The sequence below is a fragment of the Vespula pensylvanica genome, chromosome 1 (genome assembly GCF_014466175.1).
Source record: "Vespula pensylvanica isolate Volc-1 chromosome 1, ASM1446617v1, whole genome shotgun sequence".
NCBI lineage: Eukaryota > Metazoa > Arthropoda > Insecta > Hymenoptera > Vespidae > Vespula > Vespula pensylvanica.
The window spans coordinates 13394272-13412688 of NC_057685.1; the positions used below are offsets into that span (position 1 = coordinate 13394272).

At 30.1% G+C, this 18417-nt stretch overlaps 2 protein-coding genes across 5 annotated transcripts in view; one reads left to right on the forward strand and one right to left on the reverse strand.

Moving 5' to 3' along the window:
* The window catches only part of LOC122630675 (nucleoside diphosphate kinase homolog 5-like), a 14865-nt gene extending 775 nt beyond the window's left edge, over nucleotides 1-14090 (forward strand). The window contains exons 2-5 of the mRNA XM_043815444.1: nucleotides 12611-12964; nucleotides 13353-13491; nucleotides 13553-13641; nucleotides 13894-14090. Of these exons, the coding sequence (XP_043671379.1) occupies nucleotides 12611-12964; nucleotides 13353-13491; nucleotides 13553-13641; nucleotides 13894-14004 (693 nt within the window). The 3' untranslated portion in view covers nucleotides 14005-14090. The remainder of the gene's footprint in view (nucleotides 1-12610; nucleotides 12965-13352; nucleotides 13492-13552; nucleotides 13642-13893) is intronic.
* On the reverse strand, nucleotides 2714-18417 carry LOC122630639 (myogenesis-regulating glycosidase). 4 transcript variants are annotated; one of them, XM_043815371.1, is made up of 10 exons: nucleotides 18364-18417; nucleotides 15904-16175; nucleotides 14299-14793; nucleotides 14084-14181; nucleotides 10099-10313; nucleotides 7071-7204; nucleotides 5218-5439; nucleotides 5022-5132; nucleotides 3821-4816; nucleotides 2714-3735 (listed from the first exon to the last, which is right to left on the reverse strand). In XM_043815371.1, exons 1-10 carry the CDS (start codon nucleotides 18406-18408, stop codon nucleotides 2829-2831), a joined length of 3495 nt encoding a protein of 1164 aa, XP_043671306.1. In that variant the 5' UTR covers nucleotides 18409-18417; the 3' UTR covers nucleotides 2714-2828. The 4 variants fall into 4 exon arrangements, with proteins under 4 accessions (XP_043671306.1, XP_043671297.1, XP_043671315.1 ...); XM_043815362.1 differs by having other exon boundaries at nucleotides 14299-14796; XM_043815380.1 differs by lacking the exons at nucleotides 10099-10313; nucleotides 14084-14181; nucleotides 14299-14793; nucleotides 15904-16175; nucleotides 18364-18417 and adding an exon at nucleotides 7632-7894.

Here is an 18417-nt window from a genome sequence, read left to right on the forward strand (position 1 = left end):
ATAGCCTCAGAGCTTCGGATCCAGGTCTTATAGATAGTACGTAAGTTTTTTACCGCCCAATTATTATTATTATTATTATTATTATTATTATTATTATTATTATTATTATTATTATTATTATTATTGTTATTATTACTTATACAATTTTCTTTCGTGCGACGATACACGACGGTCAGCGAGGAGAAAAAAGGAAAAAGATGAAGAAAAGAAAAAAAGAGACGAGAGATGAATATCTCCAATTAACTTTTTCACCACACCGTCGATCGTTCTTACTTATCTCTCTCTCTCTATGCCTATAATTTATTTATTTATTCACGAATTATTTATTTCTCTGTTCCTCGACTGCTATCAAAACGTCTGTCGATCAGGTTTCGTCGTCATGCAGGTGAAACGAATTGTTAAGAAACGACGAAAAAGGTGTGAACGTTTAATGTGTCTCCTGCAAAGTGAATGGTTAATTAGATTAGAGATCTAATCGAATCGAAAGATATCGAGAATTATAAAAGAACGAAATTGATAACTACTGTTACGACATACGATTATTACTATTAATATTATTATCGTTACTATTATATGATTATGATTAATATTAATATTATTATTATTATTATTATTATTATTATTATTATTATTATTATTATTACTATTACTATTATTATTATATCATAAACATCATACTTACGTTATTATTACTATCATCGTCGCTACTACTGCTAACTGATAAACATTATTGTCTACCGTTTAATGCTAGAGCGTGTCATCATCATCATCATCACCATCATCGTTCTCTTTCACAGTGCGAATCAAAGCCTTTTTTAATACGTACATACGTTCATACGTAAGAACTCGAGTATGTTTATGGAAATTTGAGATAAGATGAACGAAAAGGTAGAAAGGAAAAAAGGAGATATAGAAAGAAAGATAAAGAAGAGTAAAAGAGGTGATGACGATGAAGTATGTACCTATGTATTTATGTATTATTTATTGACGAGTAATAACGACCAGCTATGTATCTAGGTAGGATGTTAAAATTATGAAATTAAATTTAACGAAAAACAAAGTATAACAAAGTATAACAAAATGAACGAGCGCGATAATGAAAGAATGATTAGAGAAAGAGAGAGAGAGAGAGAGGGGGGAGAGATAGAACAAGTATAGAAGAAGAAGGAGAGGGCAAATGGAATTTAATGTCGAAATAAAGGGAGAGATAATTAAATAATTAAGCATTAATAACTTGGAGAGAAAAAAGAAATAAATTCTAGGAACGAGCTTTCATTGAGAACAATTTAGATTGAAGTACGATGGGAGAAAGGATATTTATATGAAAAAGAAGTAAAAAGAAAGAGGGAGATAGTGAGGGAGAGAAAGATTTCGAAAAAAAGAAGAAAAAGAAAGAAAAAAAAAAAAAGAAAAGAAGAAGACGAAGAAGAAGAAGTGAGAAAGAGAAAGGGAAAATACGTGAGAAGAGGTGAGCTTCGACACCTATGCGAGTTTCTTAATCTTGATGCTCGTAAAGGGTAATGTGGGGGTGAGAATTCTCAATTATTGGCGTATTGAGTCGTGGATATTCTTTTTTGTTTCTCGAAAATACTGATTGGTACTTGGAATCGAATCATCAAAAGAAAAAACGAAAGAAAGCGAAAGAAAGAGAAAGAAAGAGAAAAAGAGAAAGGAAATGGGAATAAGAAAGAAAAACAAAACGCTTCGCGTAATAAGAAACTAATAAATTTCTAATACGGACTCTAGTCAAGAAATCTCGTTTCCTAAACGTAAAGAAAATAAAAAAAGATAAAAAAAATATCATCTAGTCATCCAGTCGAAAGGTTTATCGTTATGAATGTGTAATGCCTAGACAGTGTTATATGCGGCACCGTTTTCTTCGCCACTTTATAAGGTCGCAGTTCTCACCCCTCGAAGCGCATCGGCGCATCGCGTTTTATTTATTTATCTTATTTTATTTTTTTTCTTCAAATAAACCGAGTTTAAAAACAAGTAAGTAAAGTAAAAGAGAAAAAAAAATCAAGGAATAAAAAAAGAATTAAGATGAAGAAAGCTAAAAAATACATAAACAAAACAAAACAAAACAAAAAAAATAATAAACTTACTGTGGAGTGTTCATGGTGCTATGATTATTATTATTATTATAGAAATAACAATGTTATGCTATATGATACAAATAATAATATAATAAATATACACTATACCTTATAGAGAGCGTATCTCCCCGTCACTTCTCGCATGCGTCCACAACAATATGAATAACTTATATTTTATTCTTTTTCTTTTCATTTTTTTCTTTTCTGATTTCTCTTCCCTCTCTTTCGCTAAATTTACTATTTACACACGAATACGTGTAATTGTCCAAAATAATCAATTTATCCTAACGGCCTAGATCATATATATATATATATATATATATATATATATATATATGTACACACACACATATATAACTACGAAACTATGATTAGAATACTATTTAAATAATGCCAGAGAAAAGTGTATTTATGAGAGAATAAATAATAAAATACAGAGATAAATATAAAACAAATATATATTCAAAAAAAATCAAACATAAATTACCTAATTGTAAGAGAAAGATGAAGGTAAGTTTTTAACGTTCTAAAGTAAACAAAGAAGCCATTATTTATGTGATACTTGAGAATTTGAAAAGAAGAAAAAAAGGAAAAGAAAAACGAAACCAAACAATAAGTAAAAACGCAAAACGGTTTATTATGTTTGTTAAATATCAATCGATTTACAATAACTTCATTCGTATTTTAAATGATGCAATAATGATCATTTTTTGGAAACGATTTAGATCGGTCTTAAAACCTGGTATTATCCGGCATCTTAACGAAATAGGCCACTTTATCTTCAGCTACTCTATAATTATGGATCCATCTGGATCCCTTTCTAAGACTACCATCTATACCATCTCTCCAAACACCAGCAGGTAGATACACTTCTCTCTGTCTGCTACCCGAATAGAGTACAGGTGCTACAATCAATTCTTCACCTACAGAAAATTCATCAACGACTACGTGACAAGCTGGATCAGCTGGATCTAACATCCAAAGAGGTCTAATGATCGGCAAGCCTGTGTCTAAGGTTTCATTCGCATATTTCTTTAACAACGGCGTTACCGTTTTTTGTCGCAAGGTCGTTAACCTCTTCGCTATTTCTAAAACCGAATCATCAGAATATTTGCTAGGTAAATGAGTGAAACGTATAACAGGTAAAAAGGTAGACAGTTGGAGCCACCTAACATATAGTTCTTTGTCTGGGAGATTGACCTCAAAATCGTTGTCAGGATTATCATCAGACATAGGCAAAGCTACATCACCACCTACAGCACCTGGCATTATAAACGGATAACCAATCATTCCATAACTTAGAACAGTTGGTATTACAGTTTTGATAGCTTTCCAAGAGGAAGAGAAAGGTGGTAGAGATACGAAGACCGGTGCCCTGGGTCTAGAGATAGCACTAGAGACACCGATCACTGGGATTAAGCCTAAAATCGATTTGGTGAAAATCGTTTTATAATGATCAGGATTCGTCAAGGCTTGCTCGCATTTGTAATAATGCGGCATGTCTTGTGCGGTGCCTAGATCAAGATAGAAGGAATCAACATGGTACTTTGTAATTAAACTTTCCAATTTCGTTTGAAGCCATGGTAAAGTTTTGTTATTGGTAATATCCAAAACACCGGCGCTGTTGCTCTGCTTATATCTAAAAAAAAATTAAAAATAGACAAATAAAAAACACAGATTTTTTATATTTATATTATTTTTATATTAGTTAAGAGAATATATACCTGGTCAAAGCTGGAATCCTTGGATCGCTACCTCTTTCCGAGATCAAGAGCCTGTTAGCCACAGCATCCTTGAAGTTTATCGATTCCGTAGATATAAATGGTTGAATGCTAAAAACTATTCTGAAACCACGCCGATGAATGATATTAATAGTTTCTTCCATCGATGGAAAACGATCTTCGTCTAAGACGAAGTCACCTGGACTTGGTTGCCATTCTTCGCTCAGTAATACATGACCTTGACGTAAGAAGCCCAAAGCTATGACGTCTTCGGTATAATTGTAAATTGCGGCTTCGTTGGTCGGTGAAATCTGCCAGACTGGTTCGGAAAGAAGAGAATGAACGGCATGTAACTCGTCTGGTTTTAATCCATCCCATAAAGACTTCTCTGCCATGGATGAGTGAAGGTTCTTCATGTTGTCGGTAGCACAAATGGTATAATTTAATTGTGGCAATGGCGTTAGGTGATTGATATAGGCAAAAGCGTCGTGCTTAGCCTGGAGACAAAAATCAGTACTGCGATTGGCATTGATGGAAACATAAAGAGGCGTTTCTGGATCTACTAAAATGGTGGCTCCTTTTGAATTGAGAAAGTATCTCTTCAAAACGTTACCGAAAGGATGTTTCCTGATATCACCGGTTATGAAAGGGCTCAGATCTAATCGGCCACGTTCCAAAGGATACGACATACTTTGAATCTGTCCTGCACCATACCAATGTCCTCTTTTCGTCGACCAATCAAAACAATCTTTTGGATTATAATAAGGACTCAAACTCTGCCAGGTGACATGATAACAATGCATGTCCTCGCGTTTCGTATGAGCCAAATAAAGACGGGTTTGTTGTAGCCATTCAAGACAGACCGAATCTTGTCGTTGATGATGCGGTAAACAAGGAAAGACTCCAGTATTAGCTGGTATACCTTCTCCCAATCGAGCAGCAATAATTTCTGAACCGGTACTACTGTACACGTGCATCACTCGTTCGTTCTTATTGAATCTGAAAAAGGGAAAGAACGAAAACGATACAGAGACGATAAAAGATCATTTTTAATTATCTCTCCTTGAAAAATGAAAATGTGAAATCATTATCAGAAAGTAATCTTCATTAAATATTATTAAATATTTAGTTCCTCGTAAAATATCGCGAATCTGTACGATCGAGTATCACGTTTAAAGCGAATGAAAGAAATTAAAATTCTTACCTGAACTTGTCAAAGTATGCTCTTTGTAGAACATGTTGCGTATAATAAATGTGGGCAAATCCCACGAGGAAGACCACACAGAGAAATAATATTCCAACGAACGATCGGAGTCTACAAAACGATCAAAATTAAAAATCGATATTAAAAATACATTCAACAAAATAACGTAAATGTTCATAGCATCTAATGTAGATACCTGTAGTCCGCATTTTGTCGTTTTTTACTACTGCGTAAAGCTTGTGGAATTGACAATTGAAGTTTTTCTTTGAGCAAGCTGCTTATACTATTGACACTGGTAATCGTCGAATTGGTACTTTGTGCTCCACCTGGGAGATCTATAGGTTCGTTACCAAGTTTTTGGGTCATAGATGGTGATGCAGCTCTACTCTTTCTTCTTGGAGGTGCTTGCAATGGTATTCTTCACAAAGAAAATAATAATATTAAATAATGTTAAAAATAATGCGAAATTTGACAATTTATTCGATTGGTCAGCAAGTAATTTCACAATTTTTCGTATTTTATATCTAAATAAATAACACAAATAAAATAATACTATTTACGCAATATAATAAAATACTAGCGTTGATTCAATTAATTTTACACAAAAACAAATTATTTTAATATTATAATACTGGTAATAATATTTATGGTAAAAAAAATTTATATAATTTGTTTAGATATGAAATATTAAACATTGCGAAATTACTTATTATCAACCAAGCAAATACTTTTTCTGGCTACAACAACAAAAACAACAACACACTTGAGCTGTACCTCTGTAATGAAATCGCACTTCCAACATCGTACCTAGGCATCATTTTGATAGATCCTTTTTTTTCACTCACGTTTTATGATAGTCGAACTTCTTAACTTTAATCAAATGATCTCATCTGTCTTAAAAGCTGCTCGATGAAGTCGCGTTACTCAAAATGGAAAGAAGAAAAAGAAGAAAAAGTACGATAACACAATTATCTTAATAAACATCGACGAGAATGATCGAAATAATCTCGCGAAACTCTTCCTGATCTAATCATCGCTAAATCTATGAGAGTTCGTGACAAATGCATTGGGAAGAAATAAAACGAGAGAAATACTATAACAAGATTAAGTGAAGAGCAAACGTTTGTCACGTATGTACGAGACTCGACTGTCGATTTTCTCGTATGCGGGGGAAAGACTCCGAGAGTAAGAGACTAGTGATAACCCTCGGGCGATATAAAGGAGGTCGAACTCGTCTCGATGATCCTCCGAATGGCCTTGAACACTCGCTAGGTAATTCGAGCGAATCCAAACCCGTTCACGACTGTAAACTTGTTTGGATATCTTCATTCGATAGAAAATTGAGCTCTTTATTATTATAGCTTTCTACATTTACGGATAAATCATTTAAATCATTTTATCCAATAAAATCGAACAGTCGATAAAAAGAATCTATGTATTTTCTAATTCTATGTATTTTTCTAATTATATATATATATATATATATATATATATATATATATATATTTGTTTTAATTCACGTTAAAACAGAAATAATGTGATTGAATTCGAAATTTGTTTATATCCATTTCATTTTATTAACTTACTTCCATTCTAAAATACTAACTAACTAACTGCAATTTATTTATTCGTCATAATTGATTTTGAATTAATTTTTAATTTATTCAAAAAACCTGATCATCGATCGAGACCTTGATTTGATAATTAACAATGTTTCTTCTCTCGAATCGTTGTGTCAGATTGGTTGTTTAATTTTATCTTTAGTCTCTTAGTTAGGCTTTCAAGAACGCTTTCGCACATCCTAAACTAAACACACGTGCACACATACACATACACACGCGTGCGCGAACATACACATGCACACACATACAGACACATACATATACAACAGAGCAGAGCCGAAGAAAACCGGATAAATCCACTTTCAGTGAAAATCGAGGTACGGTAAACCGCATCGGTAAAATGGTAGACGTGTATTTCTCATTGGAAAAAATATTCTTAAGGTTACTTGAAAAAGTAAAAGAAAATATCGATATATTGAACACATACTTTGCCAATTCCTCGTCATTGGCTTCCTCTTCCGTTTCAGAACCGAGGGAACTTCCGTTTGGTGTCGAACAACTGTTACTGAAAGTCACACTGCTACTGTCACTCTCGGCTCTTGTAAATTTTGATGCAGTACCCTGGAAGAACACACCTGAGTAATTACCAAAGATAAAATTATATATATATATATATATAGAGAGAGAGAAGAAAATATATATAGTGGAGAAAAATTCTTTAGAACTAGCAGACACTCGTGAAAATAATAATCACATCTTATTTATAAAATTATTTTTTAAAATATTAAGTAAAAGAATTACTATCGTTTATTTATTTATTAATTATAGAATAAAGTAAGCAACAATAAAAGTAATCAAAAGAAATAGTAAAAATTATAAATAAGTAAATATAAATTTGTTGTTGAAAAACTTGTGTCAAATTTATTTCTAATATTAATCTTTTTGTTTTAAAACGTTAGTTTTGATAGGTCGTCGTGATTAGATTATTTGGATAAAGAAATCGATCTTGATCGACGGGATAGAGATATGGAAAGCAAAGAACTCGAACCGAAGATTGACGAGTCGTTATCATCAAGTAAGTTTTATTTGTGTCCTTCTTCATGTCCCTCTCAGTTCTTTCCACTCCCACTTTGATCGTGACTCTCTCTCTCTCTCTCTCTTTCTCTTTCTCTCACACACACACACACATAGACACGCACACACACACTATCTCTTCCTCTTTTAAAAACGATTTACAAGCTGGCCAGATTTCCTGCGTAGAATTTACGAGACTGGGAAAAAACGAGTTGCTTGCCACTCGAGCGAACACGAACAACTAATACGCATGAACTTTGCACGCGCTAACGTTGCATCTACGCATTCAAAGATCCTGCATTAACATAGTTGAAGGATGCTAAGTGTTGCGTAATTGAAAGAACACACTTTGACAGATTTCATACTTTGAAGATAATATTATCAAATTCGAGAACAAATTTTTTTTCTTTTTTTTTCGTTCATTTATATTATGAAAGGAAAAGCAGATTTTGACACAAAAAAATTTCTTGCGCAGATTTTTTTTTACATCTTTAATTTAATAATTATAAGAACGAGTTTTGTAAATATTTATAGAAAAAAAAAGAAGAAGAACGGATATAAAAACGCGTATGTATTTTTCATTAATATTTAACATGTTTTTATCATCGACTAATGACCGATATATAATATCTTGTAATAGTATTGTTTTTTATTATAGATCACTTGTAGGATTGGAACAATATATAATTTGTAATATTTTTAGTAGATCTAGTATATTTAATATATTATGTAATATATAAATTAATTAATTTTCAAATCACTGATTGTATAATCAATGAAAAATGTATCTTTCCAATATATAAAATACTTAAATTTAATAGATTAGTTTCCAAATCAATACGTCTTATTTAATCCATTTAAAAATATTTTAAACATAATTCTCGATTTATTTATGAAATAGAAAATCGATTGAAAAGAAAATCATTGATTAAGTTTGGGATACGTAATATAATAGCAGAGAACTAAAAGTTTCTGAGTGATTTTATAAATCAATTACTTTCTTTCAAAAGTTTTTAGGCTAATTTTGTTTCGGTCGAGGCCTATAAGCCCAGTTTGAGGTTTTTCTTGCGATTTGAAAAAACAATGTTAACTATTATAAAAACTAAAATTAAAAAATTTCGTAAAGAGTAATTGATTTTAAAATCATCAAGGAACTTTTGGCCTAGTCCGTATATGTTATTTGCTCGACATGAATTTAACGACGTTCTAAACCCACCTCATATATAGCTTCCAACCTAGGTTTAGTGTCGAACTTAGCGAAAGCCCATATAGAATTATAACTATAATCCTCGCCATCTTCTTTGTTCATGGAAATTAAAAGCGGTTGTTTTTCCACCGCTCTCAAGGATTTGTCGTTCATATAAGAACTCAATTAGAATACTTAGATCAATGATGAGAAAGTGACACTGTGTGTGCAATTACGCGTTTAATTTCGTAAATATATGCACTTATATTATATACGTGTTTATACGTTTAAAATTGAAATGCGCCGATCAAATGAAAAATGAAGATTCGTGTAAGGACGAATGTGATCTTCGATCGAACGAATACGAAACTAAATTTGTTTTCGTAAGACTTATAAGAGATCTATCACATATTTTGTGACTTTGTTATTCTCGTGTTTATATATATATATATATACTGAGAGTGATGACCAAATTGTCAAGGATACACACGATGTTATTGTTTCATTTTAGAAAGTATTATGACGAAATGAAAAGATAAATACGAGAATAATAATCCGTATCGATCATCATCCTTTAAATTTCTAAAGCTACTCAAATATTGACATAGTTTTAAAAAAATTGCAGATGAATATTGCAAATTTTTATTACTTTAAATTAAAATGATTACGACTGATTATTATACAGTGATAGATAATTATATTGTTCATCATGTATTTAGGTATTTATATTATATTAATTTATGGAAAATAGATATATGTAGTTTATACAAAAATATATATATAGTTCATATATTATTTCAATTCTAATAACAAATATCGGTTTTATCGGTTATATCGAATATATTGATAATTAAAAAAAATATATATTAAATAACGTTAATGAAAAGAAATAGTATTTTATCGTAGCAGTTATAAAAAATATTAATAAGTCATTTACATAGAATATTTTTTGTAGAGTTATTTTATGAAAAAATTATATACACTTCTATACAACTGTTAAATCTACTTTGTTTTACATGCATCCTGTAAATCAAAATCGAAATTTATCAATCCTAAGATGAGCTATATTAGTTTGTTATGAAATTTAACATTTTAGTATAATTTTAAACACTTTCTCGTGACACTCTATAGCTCAATATATAATACTGCTATTATATAATATTGTAACGAATATATGTACCATACATAACTTTGTCAGACATAATGAATTTTAGAAAAGAGAGAGAGAGAGAGAGAGAGAAAGAGAGAGAATTACCTTTCGATCGTCTATACGAAGATCATCCATCTCGTCCAATTTACTCGGCATCGAGATACTTGTTTTTCTAATCTTCGCCGCGGATATTCCCGCTTTTTGCAAAACTTTATCTTCTCTCGTAGAATCGTTAAATGTGTTCGTTAATTGTATAAGATTTTCATCCGGTCTGGAACTCGTCTCCGTTGTATCATCGATTTCCTTTGCGTTCGTACTATCTGAAAATTCAAGACACTTATTATCACATTCCAAGAAATTAAATAAAAATTTCTTATTTTTCTCGATAATATTAAAATTTTCGTACTCATAATACTTTCATAAGATGATACTTAAGTTTTATCAATATAGTAATTTAAAATAAAATTTGTAAAATTTATATGATAAACTTTCATTTTGTTGCAAAAAATTTGTAACAAAAAATATAGACATTCTTCCATTTATAATATTCTTACCTGAAAATCTCATTTAAAGCTTATATCTTATTTAAAGAATTATAATCATAAAATAAATAAATAATAATCCATATTTATTAACAAATCGTTATTCTATTTGATGATTCTTAAGTAATAACAAAGTAATTTATTCCCTTAGTAAACATTTAAGAAATAAAACTGTAAAATAAAAAACGTGTTAATAAATATTTAAATTAACGATAATATGTATTTTATCTTAGTCAGATACAGCGAAAAAACATGAAAGTTTAACGTATTATCGCTCTGTAAACTTTCGCAAAAAAAGAATACACTGTGTCGGTAGCCAACCGACGACGACAATCATGGCTATGACGATACGCGGCAAGATCAAAGAGTTTCTCTTCTACTCGTTGCCATAATCCAAGCATGCTCCTCTAATCGCATTTAACTTCGCATCGTTAGCTTGATATGAAGCCATTCTTTAAAAAGCATTTTTGTTAACTCAAATTCTCTCAACCGAACATTGCAAGATTTAATTGCGATAAAAAAGAAAAATTGAGAATATGTAGTTGTGTGAATAAATCTTAAAAGAAAATATGTGCGACTGTTCAACAAAGAAAAACGATAAGAAGGAAATACCAAAAACGGTGACTCTTTTCGAAAAATGTCGAAAACCTTACAGAGCAGGAAAAAATATCGAACTATATAGTACAAATGATGGCTTGAACGATAAAAAACAAGAAATTCAATTTCTACAAAAAGAATCATACGATGCAGTCTGCTGCAATTCGTTGCAACAGCTTTCATTGTCCGAGTGTTCCAGCGATTCGACTAGATTGGTAAGAGAGTATATGATTAGCACAAATCGCAAAATTAACTCTCTATGATCCTATATTTTCTTGTAGAAACGTTTTCTCGGTTTCGTAGTTTTCAATCCTTAATATTCTCTCGAATATTTTCAATAGTCAAATTATAATAGTTTCCTAAATAAGTTTTTCATAGTTTAGAAAATATTGATTAGTGTATTTTTTTAAGAAATTTCTCTATAGCTTATCATTGAGATATCACGTATTGATAGTCACCATAGCTTCGCACATATCAATGTAAAAATCATTTTTCCTCGTCGAACTAGTTTTCTTTTGTAGATCATTACTTGTAATAATAGAAGTAATTAGTGTTACACTTCTCATTAATTTTTTTGGGTGCAACTGTATGTATACGTTATTTTAGTTGTAATTTTTTTTCGAATCTCTTTGTAGCATATTTTACAATATATATATCTCTTTGCAATAATACAATTATATTGCACAGATGCAATCTATTTAATCAAATTGATCTAATTCTAAATACATATTGCTGTATGTATTATATACATACTTAACGTTGAAAAATATGTTACAAATGAAATCGTAATGACACTACTGATCCAATTGAAGTACGAAGAATTAATGCATCGTGACTCCGCCTATCACAAGTACATACATATCACGTTATCATCTTTATTTTCTTTCTCATTGTACGCCAATACACCATTAATTCGAAATTAGATCATGTCGATCGTCAATCTCGACAGATTGTTACTCGAATATGTACGTATGCAAAATCTATGCATATATGCATGAAATATTCACTTATGCAAAACATATTCAATATGCAAAATATGCCAAATAAAAATTATATTTTTAGAATTCTCTAATGACAAAAAAACTTTCTGATCCAGATCCTATAACTTTATCTATTTCCTTTAAAAATATATATTTTCGTAAACATTCGCGGTCTATTTATATATATAATATTTTAGCAGGTATAATACTATATAAATTTATAATAGATATAATGCTTATAGTAACTATTATGTAGTATATAAAATGTATCGTTAGTATTAATTATATAATTATATAATTATATATATATATATTTTTTTAAACCTGTTTCAAAAATAAACTAACGATTAATATCACGACAGAAAAACAATTTAAAATACAGACGCATATGTATATCACTTCAAAGATTATATAAAATTATAAACCCAAAAATGTGAACAATCTCTTTGTCAATCATAGTACAAATTCGTGAGTCCACGAACCATCAAATATTATGGAGACGAAGAAGAAGAAGAAAAACCATTACCGTTCATTTACAAGCCATGTATGACGTTACCAGATGAAGTTGAGAAAGAACCAGATATCGAGCACACTCTAGCGATCATTAAACCAGAATCAATGATTTACAGAAGACAAATCGAGCAACGAATATACGAGGAAGGTTTTGAAATATGTCAAACGCGTTGGTTACAATTAACACCCGAGCAAGCGTCTGATTTTTATTCAGATCATTACGGACAAGCCTGGTTTGCTCATCTCATTGCTTACATATCTTCTACTCCAATCATAGTATTCATGCTAGCCAAGCATCATGCTATTCACGATTGGAGATTTATTATGGGTCCCATGAAAGTAATTAATACATTCTTTTTATGTTCTTTCAGTTTCGTCTTTGTATTCTCTATTTGTTTCTTCTTCTTCTTTTTTTTTTTTATATGTATAGTATATCTATTTCTGCGATCTGTGTTTTCTCTATTCATGTTTTTTTATATTTCTCTAATATCCAATTTCCGATTTCTGTAATATTTAATTTCTAATTTTTCTAATTTCTAACAATTTATTTTCTTATACTTCTTTAATTTCTAATAATTTCATTACTAATGTTTTTATAATTTCTTATTTGAAATTTCTTTAGTTTCTAAGAATTACTTAATGATATCTTTCTCAGAGAAATATATATGAATTGTCTTCGTTCAGGCACTTCGAAAAAGTCATCGTAACTTCTACTTGCTCTATTTAGATCGCAGAAGCTCGATTATATTTTCCCGACAGCCTAAGAGCAAAATATGGTATAAGAGGTGAAGATTTTAAAAACGCAGTACATGGAAGCTCGACTCGCGAAAATGCTGAGAAAGAAATACATTTTTTCTTTCCCGAAAGTAAGACGATGTCGAAATATAAATTTTATCATACTAATTTCTGACTTCGCGTTTTTTACAGCTGTGATCGAACCTTTGCTGGTAGGCCAGTCACTCATTGAATATTTGTGGGAAACGATTAACCCAATTCTGACGGAAGGTCTAACTCTGGTAAAAATCATTACATTCAATCTTTATCGATCTAGTTTAACGATCTTAACGCCCTTCGAACAAGGTCGAGTCTATCTCGACATTAATTTCCTTCATAAATATTTTTAAGTGTCGAGCCTGACTCGATACTTTTTAGAATGACGTTCTAGAACGACAATTTTTTATTATAGAAAGATGATAAATAATAAATTAAAAAATAAAATAAAATAAAAGTAAAAAAGAAATAATATCTTATAAATAAATATCTTTCAGTGCTGCAAATTGAAACCAGCCGATCCCTTATTATGGCTCGCTCATTGGCTCATATTAAACAATCCTAACAAGCCACGATTACCCGAAGACTTAGCATTGATTCCAACATAAAAAACGCAAACGAAAAGTCACGTAAAATATCCTTTCCAAAAAGGAAAAAACAGAAAAATAAAGAATGTTATTATCTTACCTACGAGAGTGATTTCTCTGGAAATCAAGGACAACCGATCTCGACGACATGACGTTGTTCTACTCGCTCGTCTTTCCAGAGCAGTTTTTAAATTGTATCTGAAAAAAAAAAAAAGAAATAATCATTCTATTTTCAAAAGACTATTTTCTTTCTTTCTTTTTTTTTTCGTATTTTAAACCAATGAAAACCAATTGCTGACTCAAAAATTCCTTGACCTTGATTCAACCAAACGTTGAACGATCTCCGTTTCGCTTCGTTCGATGTTCCTAGATGATCTTTGATTTTCTTTTTCTACATCCCGAGCGTTTCCTTCTTTAAATTGTAATTTTATCGCAGCAAATTCTGGCTCAACGATCGATTTTTCATGATCTATACACTGTGATTCGTTAACATTCGCGTACTCCGAATGACGAGGTCGCACTCCAAAGAAACGATTTCGCGATTTCTCTTTCTCGAAACGCACTCGCACTCCCAACGAAACGTCGTCACCATCGCCATCACCATCACCACCGTCGTCGTCGTCGTCATAACAGTCATAGCAGCTAATTTCCTGCTTCCCGTTGATTAATCTATTGTCGTCCCGAGCGCTCAACGGCAAACGCTCGAACCCACCATTTCTCGTAGTTCGTGCCTTGCTTTCAATCGATTCCGATCTTCTCGATGTCTCACCTTGATTTTCTAAAGATTCTCCTACCTTCTCGATCGATATCCTACTAATAACAAATCCAAATATAAACTATAAAAAGAAATATCGAACATTTTACGGTAGTAAATTGTCAAAATATTCGGATTATTAGTGTTCTGAATTTTGTGAATATATATATAAAAGTTATTATTATATAAAAAAAATGAAAATAAAAATAATAATGAAGAGTGTCTGAATATTTGTTTAACTCATGCTATATAAAGGATGAGTTGAAATCGACAAACTGTATCATTATATATAGTTAAATAATTTTATTTGTTAGTATAGAAAATAAGCATGTAATAAGAATTTTCAATATTTTGTATTTAAATAAACTACATATTATTCAGTACTTTCTACTACATTATTAAAAAGTATTATAAGTAATATAAATAATATTTTTTAAAAGTATAGTATAGAGTAGTGTATTGTAATATTAAAAGTATAAATAATATTAAAATTAAAAAATACTATAATAATATACTACATATATTTTATATCTTATATATATTTCTTTCTTTAGTATTAATATAAAATTCAAAATCTGTGTATTTATGATTTCTCTGAAAACTTTTACTATTCTTGTCGAATCCAGATGACATTTCGTTTAATTGCTCTTTATATTCCAACAAAACGTATAAAGTACTTAATTTACGAAAACAGATTTTAATAAAAGAAGTCTTTAAATCTGTAAAACTCTAATTTATTAAAGCTTTAATCTAAAATTTATGATATAAGTAAAGCACATAGAATTCGGATTTATTTTAACTATGACTAGTTTCACTATTTATATGCTGTAGTACTATAGTATATATGTATATATAGTATTTTAATTTATTTATAGTACACTAAATAGTATAATAAAATATACTATAATAATATCTATACTATACAAATAGTATTTTTTTATTATGTTATGACAAAATATTAATAAAGAATATCATCGGTATCTATATAAATATAAAGTACTGAAAATTCCAATATTACTTATGACTCAATTAAATTTTTCTTATTTTTCTTAAGCAATAAAAAAAAAAAGAAACATAGCTTATCGATTTAATATAATATTCATTCACTTTCTCATCTATACCATCTGAACTTTCGTGAATAAAAACCAAGAGAATAATGGAGGTACCTCTCACGAGAATTCCAAAAATTTGAAGAGTGATTATCTTTCTCGCTTCGTGTTTGCGTACCAATTTCGGTGTAAGATTTAGCAGATGGTTTGTACCAAGGTGAAGGCGTTCTCGTTGACCCACTTATGATCGGCCAATCTTGAAGAAAATTTTCATCCTGAGAATGAGAGGGTAATATCGAAAGAGAGACACCTCGTCTTTTGGCTAGTCCGATCGGATTAACACTGGCTACTTTGTCGTCCCATGGATCTGCGATGGAGAGCAGCACTTTCTGTGTAGATAGAAGAGAGGTTTCGATAACGAAAGAAAAGAATAAATAGAAAAAAAGAGAGAGAGAGAGAGAGAGAGAGATGATCGTTTGTTTTAATAATCCTTAACCCTTAAAAATTATTTGTAAAATTTCACCTCGATAAGAAGATATCTACAGAATGAATATAATAAATTTATGTATTCACAATATTTTCTTTGCGAATATCAACAAAATTAATTTGTAGTCTGCGTTAATAATTTTATTATTTTATAATAAATGAAAGATCATAATAATATTATAATTTCATAATATTAAATAATGAGAAAAAGTTTGAATTTTTATTTCATTTCTTTTTCTTATTGATTACCAAAATAAAAAATAAATGCTATCTATGATAACATTAGCTATATTGATTTTTTTTTTATGATAGCTTTTAATTAATTTTTTAAATTAATTTCATCATAAATTAGAATATTGACTGTCCTCCGAATTATATATATATATATATATACATATTCGAATTTCAGTAATTTTTGATTTACTTTATAAAACGTCTTTTGATTTTCCTACCAATTAAATTTATTTATTTATCATAGAAATTTTCTCCTGAAAAATATAAGAGACAACATAATTGGGATATAATTTCACTTATAATAACATTAACTATGGTAATTGTTTTATGGTAGATTTCATAAATTAATTCCATAAGAAATTAGAATATATTTGAAAAAAACTCTTTTTGATTTATTTCACAAGTTACTGATTTTCCTATCAATAACACAGTGTCCCGTGATCCATGCATCGGCCTTTAACCCATGATACATCGAATCGTACGCGCGCTTATCTGACGCGTTTATTTCTTCAAGAACTTGTACAAGGTTTCGTTAGAATCTAATTTAACGTAGAAACAGGCGAATTATCGAACGTAAGCTCTACTGCATTTACAAATTAATTTATGACATCCAGTAGGAACATTTATTATCGATAAACTTATATTACTCATTTGTCGTAACGAGTTTAAACGGCTAACAATAAGCTCTGTGCAATCTAGAATAAACCCAACGATAGATTAAGAACTCGATGTGTGTGAATGCAAGGCTTTACGATTAGCAAACGTCAGGTTACCTCAGCTGAGATAAAATATTTTGTTTTAACAGAATTTTCTAAGCTAGATAAATAAAGATAAACAGATGAAATAGGACATCATGGGACATGAAAATATATGTGACACATATATATATATATATATATATATATATATATATATATGTACATTTACAAAATATTGTTTACTGAAAATTTTTTTACTGAAAATTTCAACATTATTATTGACCAACCCAAAGTATTATACATAACTAAATTATAAAGTAATATGACAGATATTAGAATAAAAATAAAAGATGGATGCAAAAGTGAATCCAATGACAACAAAGACGGGTTAAAATTCTTTGTCCGACCATTTTCACGAATGCACCTGAAATTGGGTTAATGAATACTCGGACAATAACAGGTCATTGTGAAGTCTTCCTGAATGAAAAGCAAAGTTGATCTCAAAGCGTCTTTGTTCTTTTAATTGCCGGCACGAATCGAGAGTGTTAATTCATTTCTTACGCGAATTGTCTGTCTTTTCTATCTTCCTTTTTTGCTTTTTTTATTTTTCTCATTGTCTCCTTTCAGATTCAGGTGATTTTTTTTTATTTGACGTTTAAGGTGAAATAAAAAAACATTTAATGGCTTTAACAAATGATCTTTTCAGAAGACAACGAAGTCCTTGGCGAGATATAATATTAACGCTATTTATTTTTATGATTTTTTACTTTTTACTATTTTTTTGACGATTTTTTCAATAATCATAAAATGCAAGCACGTGTCAGAAATTGATTTGAATACACACAACATTAATAATCCAATGTATTCGCGTATAAATCAACGATAATCCAACAGTTTGATTAAACAACGTTCTCTTTTATTATTATAATTATTACGGTTTTGATTCCATTTGTATCTCTTTCGAAAAATATAGAAACAAGAAATAGAAATTAATAATTATTTCAACTTTTTTATTTTATTCGAAGATGAACAATATCTTACATTGAAAATACGTTGCTGATAAAAGAAGAAAAAGAGAGAAAGAGAGAGAGAGAGAGAGAGAGAGAGAGAGAGAGAGAGATAAATCGAAATAAATAAAATTGATCCAAATAGGAGATACCTTTTTTTCATTCTTCTTTCGCTTTTTTCGTTTAATCCGATCCATTCTTCTTCT

What these genes read in the sequence shown, in the direction of transcription:
- LOC122630639 (XM_043815362.1), bottom strand. Translation starts at nt 18,408, where the DNA reads ATGGATCGGATTAAACGAAAAAAGCGAAAGAAGAATGAAAAAAAG. An exon ending in TTTTGGAATTCTCGTGAGAG is followed by an intron (nt 14,797 to 15,903) that starts GTACCTCCATTA and finishes ATTTGTTATTAG; the next exon opens with TAGGATATCGATCGAGAAGG. An exon ending in TTCGTATAGACGATCGAAAG is followed by an intron (nt 7,205 to 10,098) that starts GTAATTCTCTCT and finishes GTGTTCTTCCAG; the next exon opens with GGTACTGCATCAAAATTTAC.